Consider the following 15,740-nt stretch of genomic DNA (forward strand, 5'->3'; position numbering starts at 1 on the left):
GCGGCTAGGATTATATTTGCTAAAAATTGGAAAAATGAGAAAATACCATCGCAGGAGGAAACCATTAAGAAAATATTGGAATGTGCTGAAATGAGTAGATTGACATTTGAAATTAGAGAACAAGAGGATAAACAATTGTACAAAATTTGGGACCTTTTCTATCAATGGTTAGATAATAAAATATAATATTAAAATATGTAGAATTTTAGAAAACAATGAATATATAGATGTATTTCTTTTCTTTTTTTTATTATTATATCTATAAAATGTTTCTAGGATAGATTTAGGAGGATTATATGAATTGTTATAAAATAAACTAAGTAAATTATAGTTATCTCGCAAAGTATGAATGAACAAAATTATAGTCAAATGATTGATTAATAATGATACTAGGGTATTCAATCTTTGATTGATAATATGAGTTATTATGCAATGTAACTGTAATTGAGACTATGAAATGGATGCACAAAAAATTTGTAAACCAACCGACACACTGCTTGTATACTTATGGAAGAAAGTTGGATGTTTTTATGTTTTGTTTGTTTTTGTTTGTCTTTAAAAACCAATAAAATTTACAAAAAAAAAAAAAGTGCCAAGGTTGTTCTAGAAAAAGCCTCTTGTAACTCCACCAGCCTCGAAGACTTATCCAATGAGGCATGGCCGAACATCAGCCATATTTAACAAGGACCCTAATCAACGGGTGAAACATGGGGGAGACATTTGGGTGGTCTCCAGGGACTAAATTCTGGCAGATACTCCAAATATTGACATGGAAATGTTTGAATGTACCCCCTTTGAAGGGCAACGCTACTTCACAGTGCCTGTGGCAGAATTTATAAGTAGTCCTCGAGTTATGACCGTAATGGAGCCTTGCCACCTTATGACATCTTTGTGGCAGTCATTAAAGGAACGTTAAGCAAACCCATTCACTAGGGTGCAAGTTTTGCTGGAAACCCAGAAATAAGTGTGAAATCGTCATAAAAACGCAGTCACGTAACCGCAGGATATTGCAAATGGACGTAAACAGGGTCGTGTTGCCAAGTGCCCGAAGTGCGGTCATGTGACTGCAGGGTTGTGGGGGTGACCATTAGAAATTCAGATCTGGGGTGTAAATTCCCCTTCTGGGGGTCGGTTATGACTCAGAACGGTCGAATAAGCCACCAGTTGTAAACTGAGGATAACCTGCAATCAGCACCTGCAGGATTACAGCAGTAACATCACCACTTCAGGAGAGAGAAGGTGGGGGGAGGGAGGGAGAGAGGAGTGGGGGCATTGCCAAAATCTGGGTGGTGCTGCCGAAGCTTTGAAGGGAAGTAGAGATAGCAGAGCATCTCAGGAGGAAGATGGAACACAAGTGATGTCGGTAACCGAGAGGAGTTAAGGAGCAAAGACAGGTATAAGGGATTAAAAATGGAGAAAACTACTTAATTGCCTGGGGCAAACAAAAGCATCTGTAAGCAAACAGTCATGAAAAATCTAGTTTTGCTTAGAAATTTTTTCTTTCTTTCTTTCCTTTCTGACTAACTCTAAGACAGCGGGCGTGGGGAATTAGGTTTTAGATAGAAGTGATTCTTTTTCTTTCTTGATGACTAACACTAAGGGGGTGGGAATTATAGTTTTTCTTTAGAAGTCTCTTTCTTGATGACTAACGGTTAAGGAAGTAGGTGTGGGGATTATAGTTTTTTAAAACAGGGATCCCCAACCAGTGGGGCACTAGGGGATTGCAACCAGGTCAGGGAAATGGCCAGCACATGCATGTACTTTACTGGCGCGAGCAATGGGCAAGCTTGTGCACTCCATTGTGGCAGGCGCACATGCACCCGGCTCACCCAAAGGGAGCTGCATGTGCACACATGCACATGCTGGCCGCTCACGCAGAACCATCACCTCTGCACCCTCCCCACCAACCCAGTCCACAAAGCCAGAAAAGTTGGGGACTTCTGCTTTAGAAATCAAGGAATTAGGTGTGGGAATTATAGCAGGCAGAATTAGAGTTATAGCAGAATTAGAGTTTTTGATTAGAAGTTTCTTGAGGACTAATGTAACAAAGTAGGCATGGGAATTACAGGTTTTTTTTTCTTTAGTAAAGTGATTCTTTCTCTCTTCTCTCTCTTTCTTTCTCTCTCTCTCTCTCTTCTTTCTTTCTTTCTTTCTTTCTTTCTTTCTTTCTTTCTTTCTTTCTTTCTTTCTTTCTTTTTCTTTCGTAGGCCCACACAAGACATTTAGTAAAGCAAAGATAGGAATGTTCACAGTTCGAAAGCTGGCTCAATATAGTTTGGCTGTGTCTTTGGACTAACCTGTGCTTTCTTTATGAAAATATGGATTTTTCTTTCCAAATCTGACTTGTATTGCAAATTAAGTGGATCAGGATGCGCAAGGGCACAAACTTTTAAAAACATTCACATTTAAGAGCACTGAGGTAGAAGAGCGGAGAAAGAGGGCTGCCTCAGTCTCCCTTCATTGCTATCAAGATCCCTGATAATAAAGCCAAAAGGAGAAAAAAAACGAGGGGGAAATATGCTAAGTTTCCAGCATGTCTAAAACTAGACAAGTTCTATGCAGAATTCTAAGGTGTTCTCCCCACCTCCCCCCCGTAATTCCACATATTGCAATAAATTAGATGCAAAGGCAAGGAAAAAAGGAACAGTATCAGTTGCAAAACTACAAAAGGATAATACAGCAACCGTTGCTACACACATTCACACATTGTTAGTATTGTAAAAGGAGCCCAGCTGCCCTTGTATATTACATTATCATACAATATATTAGAACTAGCTCTGGGTTGAAACTAGGGTGATGTATGCATCGGAGATTCCCCTTCACCAGATTCAGCCAAATTGCTTTGCAATTGTCAGCTAAATCCAGGTTTGCATCTAGTTTCAAGCAGGCGTTTGAAAGATTGTTGAGATCTGTGATCAGGTGGGAGGGGAACACTCATTTCTCTCCCCGCCCTTAATAATACATTCAATCCAGTGTTGTTGTTTTTTAAAGTGCAATGCATATTGGTCAGAGAGAAGTATTCCGGTATCCTCCAGATCTTTGGAACTACAACATGGATGCGGGTAGAAACAAGGGCAGCAGCTGTAACATTTACACAAGGACAAATGATACTCCTGATGCCCTTGAGGTGTCTCTAAAGCAGCCCTGGTTATAATGTCCACAACCCCTTGCCGATCTGAGTTGGGTGCCAATAAAGGAGAATATCAGGGTTGAAACGAGGGGGCCCTTGATGCTCTCTGAGCTCGGTGATTTTCTTGTAGGCGTTGCATTACCCAACTAGCTAATATCATCAGTGCTAACAGGGAGTGGAGTGGAATGAGAAGAGGAGGAGTGGGAGAAGGACTTTGGGGTCCTTGGTACTCTCCGAGCTTGGTGGTTTTCTTGAAGACGTTTCATGACCCAAACTAGGTAACATCATCAGTGCCAGAAGGGAGTGGGATTTGCTCTCATTCCTTTCTAGCATTGATGACATTACCTAATCTGGTAATAAAAATGTCTGCAGAAAACAACCCAGCTCAGAGAACACCAAGGTTCCCACGCTCCTTCTCCTCCCCCTCCTCCTCTTGCCCTTTTTCTCCTCTTCCTCTCCACAAACTACACTCCCTTCAAGCACTGATGATGTTATCTAGTTGGGTAATGAAACTTCTGCAGGAAAACCAGCAAGTTTGAGAGCACCAAGGGCCCCTCCTCCTCCTTCACTTTGCAAACCCCACTTCCTTGTAGCACTGATGATGCTCCTAGTCTGGTCGGGAAACATCTGCAAGAAAACAACCAAGCTGAAAGAGCACCAAAGACCCATGAGTTTGGGGCAGTTCAGGTCCAAAACTTCTGGAGGTTGCCTAATGATCGACCCTTTGCAATAAAACCACACTTTCCTTACAGCATTAAGGTTAAAGCTAAGAAAAAAAAAGGTGTGGCCCGTTGTGCAAATCCTCGCTTTGCTACTGACTTGGATAAGCACTTTGTGTGAACGCGTCCACGGTTCATTGAGCTTCACTAGGCACTATTACATATAAGCAGGGGTGGGGTTCATCACCACCAACGCTCATCAGACTGAGTTCGCCTAAGATGATTTGGTGGTAGTTTCTCCCCCCTCCCCCCCCCCAATTGCAGCCATCAAAACTCACTAAGACGCCATCGCACCCAGTTTTTCCCGATCCTGTTCAAGGCCAGCAGAGGTGACGATCTCATTTTGGCTAAAAAGGTAGAGAGAGAAAAACACAGCGACCTGGAGCAAGGGCCACCCCGCTCCCCTTCGTGGGCTCAGCCCAAAGGGTTTGCTAGATCAAACAGCACGAAGCTTAAGAAGGCACCCCCAGTTCTGTGGTTCTTAAGTTTTCGTTTCTTTTTAAAAGCACATTAAAAAAAAAAAAAAAACTAGCACGAAGAAACTATTTCAAGTAAAATCTAACTAGGCTAAAATATATATATATATATATATTAAAATGTATACAAAAAAGCGTTCCAAGGTCAGAGATCGAAGGGAATCATTTGCATTGCGTTGGGTGGCTGAGTCAGTTTGTCTTTTTGTTGATTTTTTTTTGGGGGGGGGGATTGGCAGATGAGGACTTTGATCTTCCTTCAAAAGATCTGGTTTGAAAAGTGCAGCCGGAGCCCTGCTCTTCGGCGGCAGTTTTCCCCTGTCTCCGAGTTGCAAGCATTCCTCGCAGGTTTGTGATGGACCAGTCGCTTCATTCTTCGACCGCATCTCTTAAATTCCCCAACTGAAGTTGCTTTTCTAAAAGATTCCTGAATGCTAAAATGTATCAAGAGATGGCCTTTTTTTTTCATCCCCGAAAAAGGCAGAGTCTCCTCTGAGATTGGATCCTGAAAAAGTAAGTCGTGCTGTAGCTTTTATTTTTTCCTGGCAACATGTCCTTAGCCACAAGGCTCCTGGTTTTGGGTCAGTGTTGGTAAATCCCTTCTCCTGGAATTAGGCATGGTCTTCATGCCCAGGAGATTAAAAAGAAAGAAGGGGTTTTTCCCATCATACCTTCTTATGGGCGAAGACTAGTCCTCTTTTTAATCTTAATTGCATTGGCCGTGGTAAGGCATCCATTCTTATAGTAATGATCCAGAAGTTTCCGCCACACATAATTGATCGCCAGAAGATACTTGTTTCCTACAAGCAGGAGAGAAAAGCAGGGAAAAGGAAGGGTTTTATTTGACCAAAATGGACCAAGACATTGGGCCAATCACCAGGAGATGGTGAGTTCTAGTCCCACCTTAGGCACGAAAGCCGACTGGGTGACTTTGACTCAGTCACCAGGAGATGGTGAGTTCTAGCCCTACCATAGGCATGAAAGCTGACTAGGTGACTTTGGGCCAGTCCCTCTCCCTCTCTCTCAACCCAACCAACCTCACAGGATTGTTGTGGGGGAAAATAGGAGGAGGAAGGAGTAATACATATATCCACCACCTTGAATTGTTTATAAAAATAATAGAAGATATAAATAATAAAATAAATATAATATAAAGTAAAATAAAATAAAAAAATAAAAAATAAACAAAACAAAACAAAATAAAGTATAAAATAACAAAACAAAACAACAAAACAAAACAAAACTGTGGAATAGCTCCAAGGGACATTGCCCTTGGGATGATGTGATAAGAGGTTTGTGGTCTCCGGAATGGCAGAATCAACCAGTTCAAGAACAAACTTCGGGTAATCACAAGGCTACCTGTAAACCACCTTCCACCTTAATGTAATGGGCTGGTTGACTCAACATGCTACAGTGATGGTGGGCCTCCTCCAAACTACTAAAGCTCAGTCCCCTTGGAGCCTGGCCTAGAATACAGTGTGAATCAAGCCACTCTTCCTGCGAAGCAGGTTATCGCTTACCTATAATACAGAGGCCTTCCTGTGCCCGAGTGAGACAGACATTGATCTGATTGGCATCTGCTATGAAGCCTAGACGGTTATTCTCCCAACTCCTTGTGGGACTTTCATCAATCTCTTCCCGGTTACAGGAGCGGACCGTGGACACTATCACGTATTTCCATTCGCTGCCTGATAAACAAAAAATGGAACCAAGTTTTTATTTATTTACTTATGAATTAAACACATTTATACAGCCACCCAACTCACACCTAAGTGATGGAAACCGATCAAGGGGAGAACCAACCTAGAACTAAGGAGAAATTTCCTGACAGAACAATTAGTCAATGGAATGGGTTCACTCCAGAACTTATGAGTGCTCCAACACTGGATAAGAGAAGAATTTGAAGAAGAGATTGGATAGCCATTTGACCAGGATGGTACAGGTAGTCCTTGACTTACAATAATTCATTTACTGACTGTTCAAAGTTACACTGAAAAAAGTGACTTATCAATGTTTTTCACGCAACCATTGCAGCATCCCCCATGGTCACATGATCAAAATTCAGATGCTTGACAACTGATTCGTATTTATGATGGTTGCAATGTCTCAGGGTCATGTGATCGTCTTTTGCGATCTTCCGAAGAGCAAAATCAATGGGGGACCAACTTTCACTTAACAATCATGTTACAGGTAGTCCTCGACTTACAACAATTTATTTAGTGACCATTCGAAGTTACAAAGGCACTGAAAAAAGTAACTTATGGCCATTTCCCACACTTACGACCATGACAGCATCCCCACAGTCAGGTGATTTACATTCGGATGCTTCACACCTGACTCATATTTATGACTGTTGCAATGTCCCGGGGTTATGTGATCCCCTTTTGCAACCTTCTGACAAGCAAAGTCAATGGGGAAACCAGATTCATTTAACAACCGTGCTATTAACTTAACAATTGCAGTCGTTCACTTAACAAATGTGGCAAGAAAGGTCATAAAACGGGGCAAAACTCACTTACTTAGCAACAGAAATGTTGGGTTCAATTGTGGTTGTAAGTTGAGGACGAACTGTATAGGATTTTCTGCTTGAGCAGACAGTTGGACTGGAAGACCTTCAAGGTCTCTTCCAACTCTGTTATTCTACTATTCTGATTCAGGACAGCTTACAACAGGGGCGTCAAACTCAATTTCACTGAGAGCTGCATCAGGGCTATGATTGACAGGGGGGGGGGGATTGGGTGGGCGTGGCCAGCTTGACCCCACTCCCCAAACTGCTGGCATGTTTCCTCTTTGCATTGGATAGACCGGGCCGAAGTGACGCAGGCCATCTCCTTACGTTCTCCAAAACGGCCCCGTGGGCCAAATCCAACCACATTGCAGGCCGGATTCGGCCCGTGGGCCTTGAGTTTGACACCCCTGGCTTACAACATTTAAACATTTTAAAAATCCACCATATAATACAGCTGTTGAGAAAACCCCCATCCACAACTGATGGCAGCAACAACACAATCAAATCAGCTACAGTGTTTGATGGTCTCCGTCTCCATTCGGGGTCCTCAGACCCACTGACAAAATCATGTTTTTAGGGTCTTTTGGAAAGCAGCAGGGTGGGGCTAACCGTACCTCATCACCGAGAAAGCCCTGTTTTGTGGTCCCCCCATATGACAATCCCTAATTGACGGGACCCCTAACACACCTGACTTCCTGTCCTGGTGGGCCGGCTACATGTAATAGGGGAGAGACCTACCAGGACGGGAAGACGGGGCATGTTAGGGTCCCATGGATTAGGGATTGTTTTGTTATGGGCAAACCTCACTTAACCATCTTGCTTAGCAACAGAAATTTCGGGCTCCATTGTGGTCGTAAGTTGAGGACTACCTGTACTCTGAAAGAAAAGTAAAAGAGGTTTTTGCAAGAGGATCCCAGTCAATATTTTCAAGCGGGAATTGGATCCAGCTTAGCGACGTATCCCTTCCTTACCTTGGCTTTTCATGATGGTGCAAACGGATATGTTTCGCATGCCATTCAGAGCGAGTTGCTTCTTGATCTCCATGACCTGGGCATTATAACCTGTCAGGATGGCGATCTCGTCCGGTCTGGTGGTTCGATCCAGGGTCAGCTGCTTTGCAATTCTCACCTAGAAAAAAAAGCATGGAGACCTTAAGCTCCGACTTAACCAAGAACGGAAGTTCGAGATGAAAGTCTTGCAATCAACAGGTCCCTTTGCCAGAGAACTGGGCGAGCTATTATTCCTTCCCAGTTTCTAGATAACATGGACTGCAAGCCTCAACTTTGCCCAAGTAGCTGCTGGTGAGCCAATCCAAATGTGGGCTGGCTCAAAACCTCACTCTTGCCATGTTTCATATTCCCCACCCACTCAGTTTAAAAGTTCAGTGTTCGAAAGATGTGAATGAGTGCTGGAATGGAAGCAAACCCAATTCTTTTCTAGCATTGATGATGTTACCTAGTTGGGTCATGAAATGTCTGCAAGACAATAACCAAACTCAGAGAGCACCGAGAACTCCACAGTCCTCCTCCTCCTCTTCCACTCCACAAATCCCACTCCCTTCTAGCATTGATAATGTTACCTAGTTGGATCACAAACGTCTGTAAAAACTAATCAAGCTCAGACAGCACCAAGGAGCTCACGATAATAAATACAATTCCTTCATTGAATAAGACCTCAAACATTTGAGAAGGGCGATAGCAATGCACTGGGAGCCCAGGTAAACTCTCCCCCACACCTGTCTTAATGAAAGCCTAGTCTACAGATGGCAACCTTTGAAGGGGATTTCCCCTTGGAGAGAGAAACCTTGTTCTCAGCTATGATCTAGAAAACTTGGAAGTCAACAAGGATTGGACTTCAGCCTACAGAACTGATCCATAAGCCAGCCACAGACACCTTATAAGGGAAATGGACTGGCATAAAAAATTAACAATAAATAAATAAACTTCTACAGATAGTCCCCAACTTACAACAGTTCATTTAGTGACCATTCAAAATTACAACAATACTGAAAAAAAACCTGGCATTACCATTTTTCACATTTACAACCATTGCAGAATCCCCATGCCCATGTAATCAAAATCAACTGGTTCATATTTAGAACAGTTGTAGTGTCTTGGGATATTATTTGGTATTTTCCTTTAACATCCATACATACTTTGTGGACAATGCATTGACTGGGTCAACATTCTATTTGCACAATGCTAACAATAATAATACAATTAAATATATATAATCCTTGTCTTCCAACTTGTGACCTTCTGACAAGCCAAGTCAATGGGGAAGCTGGAATCAGTTAACAATCGCTTTTACTCACTTAACAACTGCAGTGATTCATTTAACAACTATGGCAAGAAAGATCGTAGAATGGGGCAAATTTTACTTAACAACTGTCTCGCTTTGCCACAGAAATGTTGGGCTCAACTCCATCTTAAATAGACAATTAACACAAAGAATACCACAAAGAAGAGGAAAAAGAAGGGGGGATTAAAAATTTGAGATTCAAGAAGGTAACTAAAAAGGGGAATACCTGTGAAATTAGGAAATAAATATATTTGAAATAATTGAAATGAAATGAGAGGATGTTTAGATTGAGACCAATAGCAGAGACCAGGATCAATTTGTTTGTTCTTTTCTTCTGTAAAAGTTGGAATGGAAAAGGTAATAATAGAACTAAGTAAAAATTGGATAAGATAGGAAGTTGCATGTAAAAAATGAATATGTAGCTATTGTCATATTTGCATGTAAAAGTGGTGACGCGAAAATATGTTGTCCACTGAAAAGAGCCTTTTTGTTTTGTAATTCATGTGAAAAATTGAATAAAACTTGTTTTTTAAAAAAAGAAAAAGAAATGCTGGGCTCAACTGTGGACGTAAGTCAAGAATTACCTACTCTTCAGGCTTACTCACCACCTGCTGCACTTCCTCCAGATTGGCCTTGGAGTTCTCGTTCCCCTCTTCCGTGGAGACCACGAGGGACCTCTCTCTTCCTTCGATGTGGCCAAAGATGATGGGGGTGCACTCAAATTCGCTACGGTGGTAGAGCGTGCTGCTTCCACGAATGATTTGGGGACTGGTCATCAGTTTACTGTTGTAAAAGGTCACGGAAGGAAACCGGCAGATATCCTTGTGCTGCAGAGTTAAAAGATGCTTATTTCATGCAAGGTATTTCGACCACTGTTGCTGTTCTGTTCAGTTATACAACTTCAAACATTATTTTCAATTATGCATTTAATTATTTTTATACCCTGCCTTTATTAATTTTATAAACAACTCAAGGCAGCAAACATACTTTATAAACCTTCTATTCTCCCCATAACAACAACCCTGTGAGATGGGTTGGGCTGAGAGAAAGTGACTGGCCCAAAGTCACCCAGCCAGCTTTTATGCCTAAAGTAGGACTAGAACTCTCTGTCTCCTGGTGATTGGCCTAAAGTCATGCATTTGGCTGTAGTGCTTAAGATGGAACTAGAACTTACTGTCTCCTAGTGATTGGCCTAAAGTCATTTAGTTGGCTTTAGTGTCTAAGATGGGATTAGAACTCACTGTCTCCTAGTGATTGGCTTAAAGTCATGCAGTGGGCATTAGTGCCTAAGACAGGACTAGAACTCTCTGTCTCCTGGTGATTGGCCTAAAGTCATGCATTTGGCTGTAGTGTCTAAGATGGAACTAGAACTTACTGTCTCCTAGTGATTGGCCTAAAGTCATTTAGTTGGCTCGAGTGCTTAAGATGGGACTAGAACTCACTGTCTCCTAGTGATTGGCTTAAAGTCATGCAGTGGGCATTAGTGCCTAAAATGGGACTAGAACTCACTGTCTCCTAGTGATTGGCATAAAGTCACCCAGTGGGCTTTTGTGCCTAAGGCAGGACTAGAACTCACTGTCTCCTATTGATCAGCCTACCACACAATGGGCTTTAGTGCCTAAGACAGGACTAGAACTCACTGTCTCCTGGTTTCTAGGGTGGCATTATGTTTGTACTTCCTGGCAGAGAAATTCTTACCATGCGATACTGGATGTTGAGCATCAAAGCCTGCTTATGGTAGCGCTCAAAGAGAGACCTCTCCATCCCAAGTTTCTTGCAGAAGTCACTGTGGACCACAGGTCTCAGCTGCATATGGTCTCCTAACAACACAACCTGCAAGGAGACCAGATGTTCTCAGAATCAACCCCTCTCCTCTTCCTAATCCCTTACAGCAAGGGTGTCCAACTTTTAACAACTTTTAAAACTTGTGGACTTCAGCTCCCAGAATTTCTCAGCCAGCCATGCCCAAAGTCACCCAGCCAGCTTTCAACAAGGTGCAAGAACCAGGAACAGTTGTGGCTTCAGATTCAGGGTCATATACAGGTAGTTCTCGACTTACAACAATTTGTTTAGCGGCCTTTTAAAGTTACAACAGCACTGAAAAAAACCTGGCTTATGACTATTTTTCACACTTAAGACCATTACAAGCACCCTTGTGGTCATCAAACACTGGCTTGTATTTATGACGGTTGCAGTGTCAAGGGATTATGTGGTCACTTTTTGCGACCTTCTGGCAAGCTAAGTCAATGGGGAAGTCAGATTCACTTAACAACTGTGTTTATTTAATAACTGCAGTGATTTACTTAACTGTGGCAAGAAAGGTTGTAAAATGGGGCAAAACTCACTTAACAAATGACAATGGGGAAGTCAGATTCACTTAACAACCATGTTATTAATTTACTAACAGCATCCCCATGGTCACATGATCAAAATTTGGGGCATTGGCAACTCACATGTATTTATGGCCATTTACGACCTTCCCAGCTGGCTTCTGACAAGCAAAGTCAATGGGGGAAGCTGGGTTCACTGAACGACTGCATGATTCACTTAACAACTGCAGGGATTTGCTTAACCACTAATGCAAAAAAAAAGGCCATAAAATGGGGCAAAACTCACTCAACAACTGCCTTGTTTAGCAACAATATATTTTTTTGCAGCATCCCCACAGTCATGTGATCAAAATTTGTACGCTTGGCAACTGGTTCACATTTCTGATGGTTTCAGTATCCCGGGGTCATGTGATCTCCTTTTTGCAACCTTTTGGCCAACAGAGTCAATGGGGAAGGCAGATTCACTTGAGAATCGCATTGCTAACTTAACAGCTGCAGTGATTCAACTTAACAACGGTGGCAAGACAGGCTGTAAAGTGGGGCAATGCTCACTGAACCACTGTCTCACTTAATGATGGAAATGTTGGGCTGAATTGTGGTCAAGGACTACCTGTACTTTGGAGGGCAACACCCCCCCCATCAGCTCACCTTCTCAATCCTCTTGTATTTCACCAACGGGATGAGTGTTTCAGGTTCCGTGCACATGGCACACTCATCGATCAGAAGCTGCTTGACCTGGAGCTGCTCCACGAGGAATTTGGATGAAGAGGCGGAACATGTGCAAAGAATGACATTGTGGTGTTGCAGTTCATACCCTCGTGCCTTGCTCAGCAGCCGTTTGTACCTGTCAGTCCACAAAAGAAATCCCTTATTTTTTAAGTGGATCCTCCGGACTCTCCATGGTTTTCTCGCATACTTCAAACCAGCTTCACACAGGGCTAGAAACTTGATTTAAAAGTAAAGTGAGACTCTGAGAAAGGGGAAATTAATCTACCCTTCCACATTGTTCAAGGCAAGGCTAAGACAGGACTGGGGAAGAAGAGTTATGCGCTGTGCTTTCTTTCTCTTTATGGTACAGGTAGTCCTCGAACTACAACCACAATTGTTGTAACTGACAGAACAATTAATCAGTATAATGACAAGCCTCCAGAAGTTGTGAATACTCCAATAGTGGAGGTTTTTAAGAAGAGATTAGAAAGTTTTTTCCTGTCTGAGCAGCGGGTTGGACTAGAGGACCTCCAAGGTACCTTCCAATTCTATTATTCATTATTTGCAATAAAGAATTAAAAATTCTTTATTTGTGACCAGAAAGGCAATTACATGAGTCATGTGTGATTTTATGACTTTCTTTGCCATGGGTGTTAAGTGAATCACCACAGTTCTTAAGCTAATTCAGTTACACTTGTTAGGGATAACATTGTTTACCCTAACTGGTTTGGGTAAAAATAATAAATATGGTATCATGGTTTGTTAGTTAAAGTGTGTGTAACTTTAACTGCAAGAATGTAATTAAGGGTGTGGTTGTAAAGCACTATATCAGAAGCGAGGCAATTGCAGCTCGCTCTCTCTCGGCCTACTGATCTCTAATTACTGAATGGATTGATGACTGCGTTCTTGCTGAAACAGGGAGAGAAGAAGGAGTGTTGATTTTTCTCAATGGAGAGATAGTAAAAAGATTGGACTGATTTATTGTAAGTGAACTGACATTGGCTATTCAACACGGACTTTGCAAATAGAGTATCCCCGACAAGACTTGACTGAAATTGATATATGACTAATGGACCGTTTATTTGACTATGCTATAATTCTTAAATGGAATAAACTATATTCTTGATAGCACAAGCGTATCTGTATTTTACTGCGTGTTAACTAGAAAACTTATCTCACACATTTACCTGTCTTCCTATCTGACTTCGCTGCACGTTCTGTTTAGTTTGTTTTCCTTAACACCGTTGGGAATCCAGGCTTAACAACACTCATTGACTTTGGTTGTGGGAAGCCAGCTGGGAAGGCTGCAAAAGGCGATCATGTGACCCCCGAGATGCTGCAGCCATCATAAATAGGGGGATTGTCATTTGCAACCTTGCTAGGAACAGATTCACTTAACAACTGTATGATTCACTTACTGACTGATTTGCTTAACCATGGTAAAAAGGTCATAAAATGGGGCTTAACAAATGCCTTACTTAGCAATACAAATTTTGGGCTCAATTGCTGTCATAAGTCAAGGACTACCTGCATTAAATGTATAGCCCTCCTTTCACTCAGAAGGTCCTATGTGGGGTTCTCGCCTCCTGTTTTGCTCCTAACAACAATCCTGCACAGTAGGATGGGCTGAGAAGTGGGGAGAGGGGGGACTCAGCCCAAGTCCCTTTGGTTGAGAGAGAACTAGGAACTAAGTTTCCCTGTCCTATTCACACAGACAGAAACCAAGACTCCTGTACTGCACCCAGTCTGAGCCACTCAGCTAACATAGACACACACACACACACACAAATACACTGCCTTGATTATTTTTATAAATAACTCAACGTAGCAAACATACCCAATACTCCTTCCTCCTTTCCCCACAACAGCCCGGTGAGGTGGGCTGAGATAGGAAGTGGCCCAAAGATACCCAGCCAGCTATCATGCCTAAGATGAGGCTAGAACTCTCTACCTCCTGGTGATTGATCCAAAGTCACCCAATCATCTTTTATGCCTAAGGCGGAACTAGAACTCACAGTCTCTTGGTAATTAGCCCAAGTGGCTTTCATGCCTAAGGCAGGACTAGAACTCACCATCTCCTGATGACTGGCCCAACCGGCTTTCATTCCCAAGGTGGGATTAGAACTCAATGTCTACTAGTGATCCACCCAGTCAGCTTTCATGCCTAAGGCGGGGCTAGAACTCTCAGTCTCCTGGTTCAAAGTCACCCAGCCAGCTTTCACGCCTAAGATGGGACTTGAACTCCATGTTTCTAGGTCTGCATCTTAACTAATAAACAGACTGGTTCTCTTAGGTTGCTCAGGAAACTTGTGGCAAAATTGAGGTATCTCCATATCAGGCTTGGCAGCCCTTTCTATCTCACCCGTCAACTTCGTCTTCTGTGATCTCTTCTCCACGTTTCACTCGTTCATCAAACCGGAGGATCTTTTCCGCGTAAGGATTTGTTTTTCCCCGGATCCGATAGTGCAACGTGATACTCCTGCACAGAAAGGATTAGTTTAAACAAAATGCCAAAATATTTACACCCGTGCATGAACAGCTACCCCTTAGGTACAATATTTCTCAATCTCGGGCAACTTTCAGATGTATGGACTTCATCTCCCATAAATCTAAACTTGGCTATCTATCGTCTTTAAAAAGTTGCCAAGGTTATGAAAATCTGATGTAGAACATCAGACTTTTTCTGCACAGCTGTTCATGAACTGGGCCATTTTAGCTAAGGCTAGGAATGAGGGGCCTCAAGGCCAGGTTGCTTCTCTGGACTGTTTTATTGGTGTGCTTTTAAAAAAATTTTAATTGCCTTTGTTTGTTTATTGATTTAATTAGAGGAAGTTGAGTCAAACAAAAACAGCAGATCTGAGGAAGGAAGGAAGGAAGGAAGGAAGGAAGGAAGGAAGGAAGGAAGGAAGGAAGGAAGGAAGGAAGGAAGGAAGGAAGGAAGGAAGGAAGGAAGGAAGGAAGGGGGAGGAGGGAGGAAGGAAGGAGGAAGAAGAGAGGAGAGAAGGAAGGAAGCAGAGAGATGATTGAGGGAGGAAGGGAGGGAGGAAGGAAGGAAGGAAAAGCAAAACAATGGACAAGCGCACACAGATACCCAAATATATAAATGGAAGTGGCTGACTGGGGAATTCTGGGAGTTGAAATCCAGAGATCTTAAAGTTGCCAAGATTGGAGACTCCTGCTTTACAAGATACAGGCCTTAAAGTGAATATTAGCAACACCAACTGAACCCCATTTTATAAGACAAACTCAGCCCTAAACTCAAACCTGATCTCTGGTTTCGATTTTGTGTTCCGCTGAGCTTTTGAAGAAAACTGGAGGTTGCTGCCAGGATAAGGAAAATCCATTGACTCAATTGTATATCCATAGACCCTCAGAGGCTTCAAGGAATCATGAGAAATCCTCATGAGCATTTCTGAAAAAAGAAACCAACATTGTTGGCTTGAGAATAATTTATCCTGTCTGGATCTTGCAAGGTGCAGCCTCTTTGGCAAGCTAGAAAGAACCATAAAACAGTGATGGATAGCTTTTCTATATATCATTTATTTATTTACAAGTTGTCCCCAACTTACA

The 15,740-nt window shown here is 42.4% G+C and overlaps 1 protein-coding gene across 1 annotated transcript in view; it reads right to left on the reverse strand.

The window, feature by feature from the left end:
- Positions 1 to 2,165: 2,165 nt before the first annotated feature.
- Positions 2,166 to 15,740, reverse strand: part of HELZ2 (helicase with zinc finger 2) — a 62,461-nt gene continuing 48,886 nt past the window's right edge. Inside the window, exons 13-21 of the mRNA XM_087959145.1 lie at positions 15,435 to 15,582; positions 14,533 to 14,649; positions 12,111 to 12,306; positions 10,831 to 10,965; positions 9,738 to 9,959; positions 7,803 to 7,959; positions 5,843 to 6,010; positions 4,994 to 5,122; positions 2,166 to 4,827 (exon numbers count right to left, since the gene is read on the reverse strand). Coding sequence (XP_087815271.1) covers positions 4,998 to 5,122; positions 5,843 to 6,010; positions 7,803 to 7,959; positions 9,738 to 9,959; positions 10,831 to 10,965; positions 12,111 to 12,306; positions 14,533 to 14,649; positions 15,435 to 15,582 — 1,268 coding nt within the window. The 3' untranslated portion in view covers positions 2,166 to 4,827; positions 4,994 to 4,997. The remainder of the gene's footprint in view (positions 4,828 to 4,993; positions 5,123 to 5,842; positions 6,011 to 7,802; positions 7,960 to 9,737; positions 9,960 to 10,830; positions 10,966 to 12,110; positions 12,307 to 14,532; positions 14,650 to 15,434; positions 15,583 to 15,740) is intronic.

The sequence above is a fragment of the Notechis scutatus genome, chromosome 3, assembly GCF_049901735.1.
Source record: "Notechis scutatus isolate UNSWTSFEM ecotype Mainland chromosome 3, rNotScu1.2, whole genome shotgun sequence".
Classification (NCBI taxonomy): domain Eukaryota; kingdom Metazoa; phylum Chordata; class Lepidosauria; order Squamata; family Elapidae; genus Notechis; species Notechis scutatus.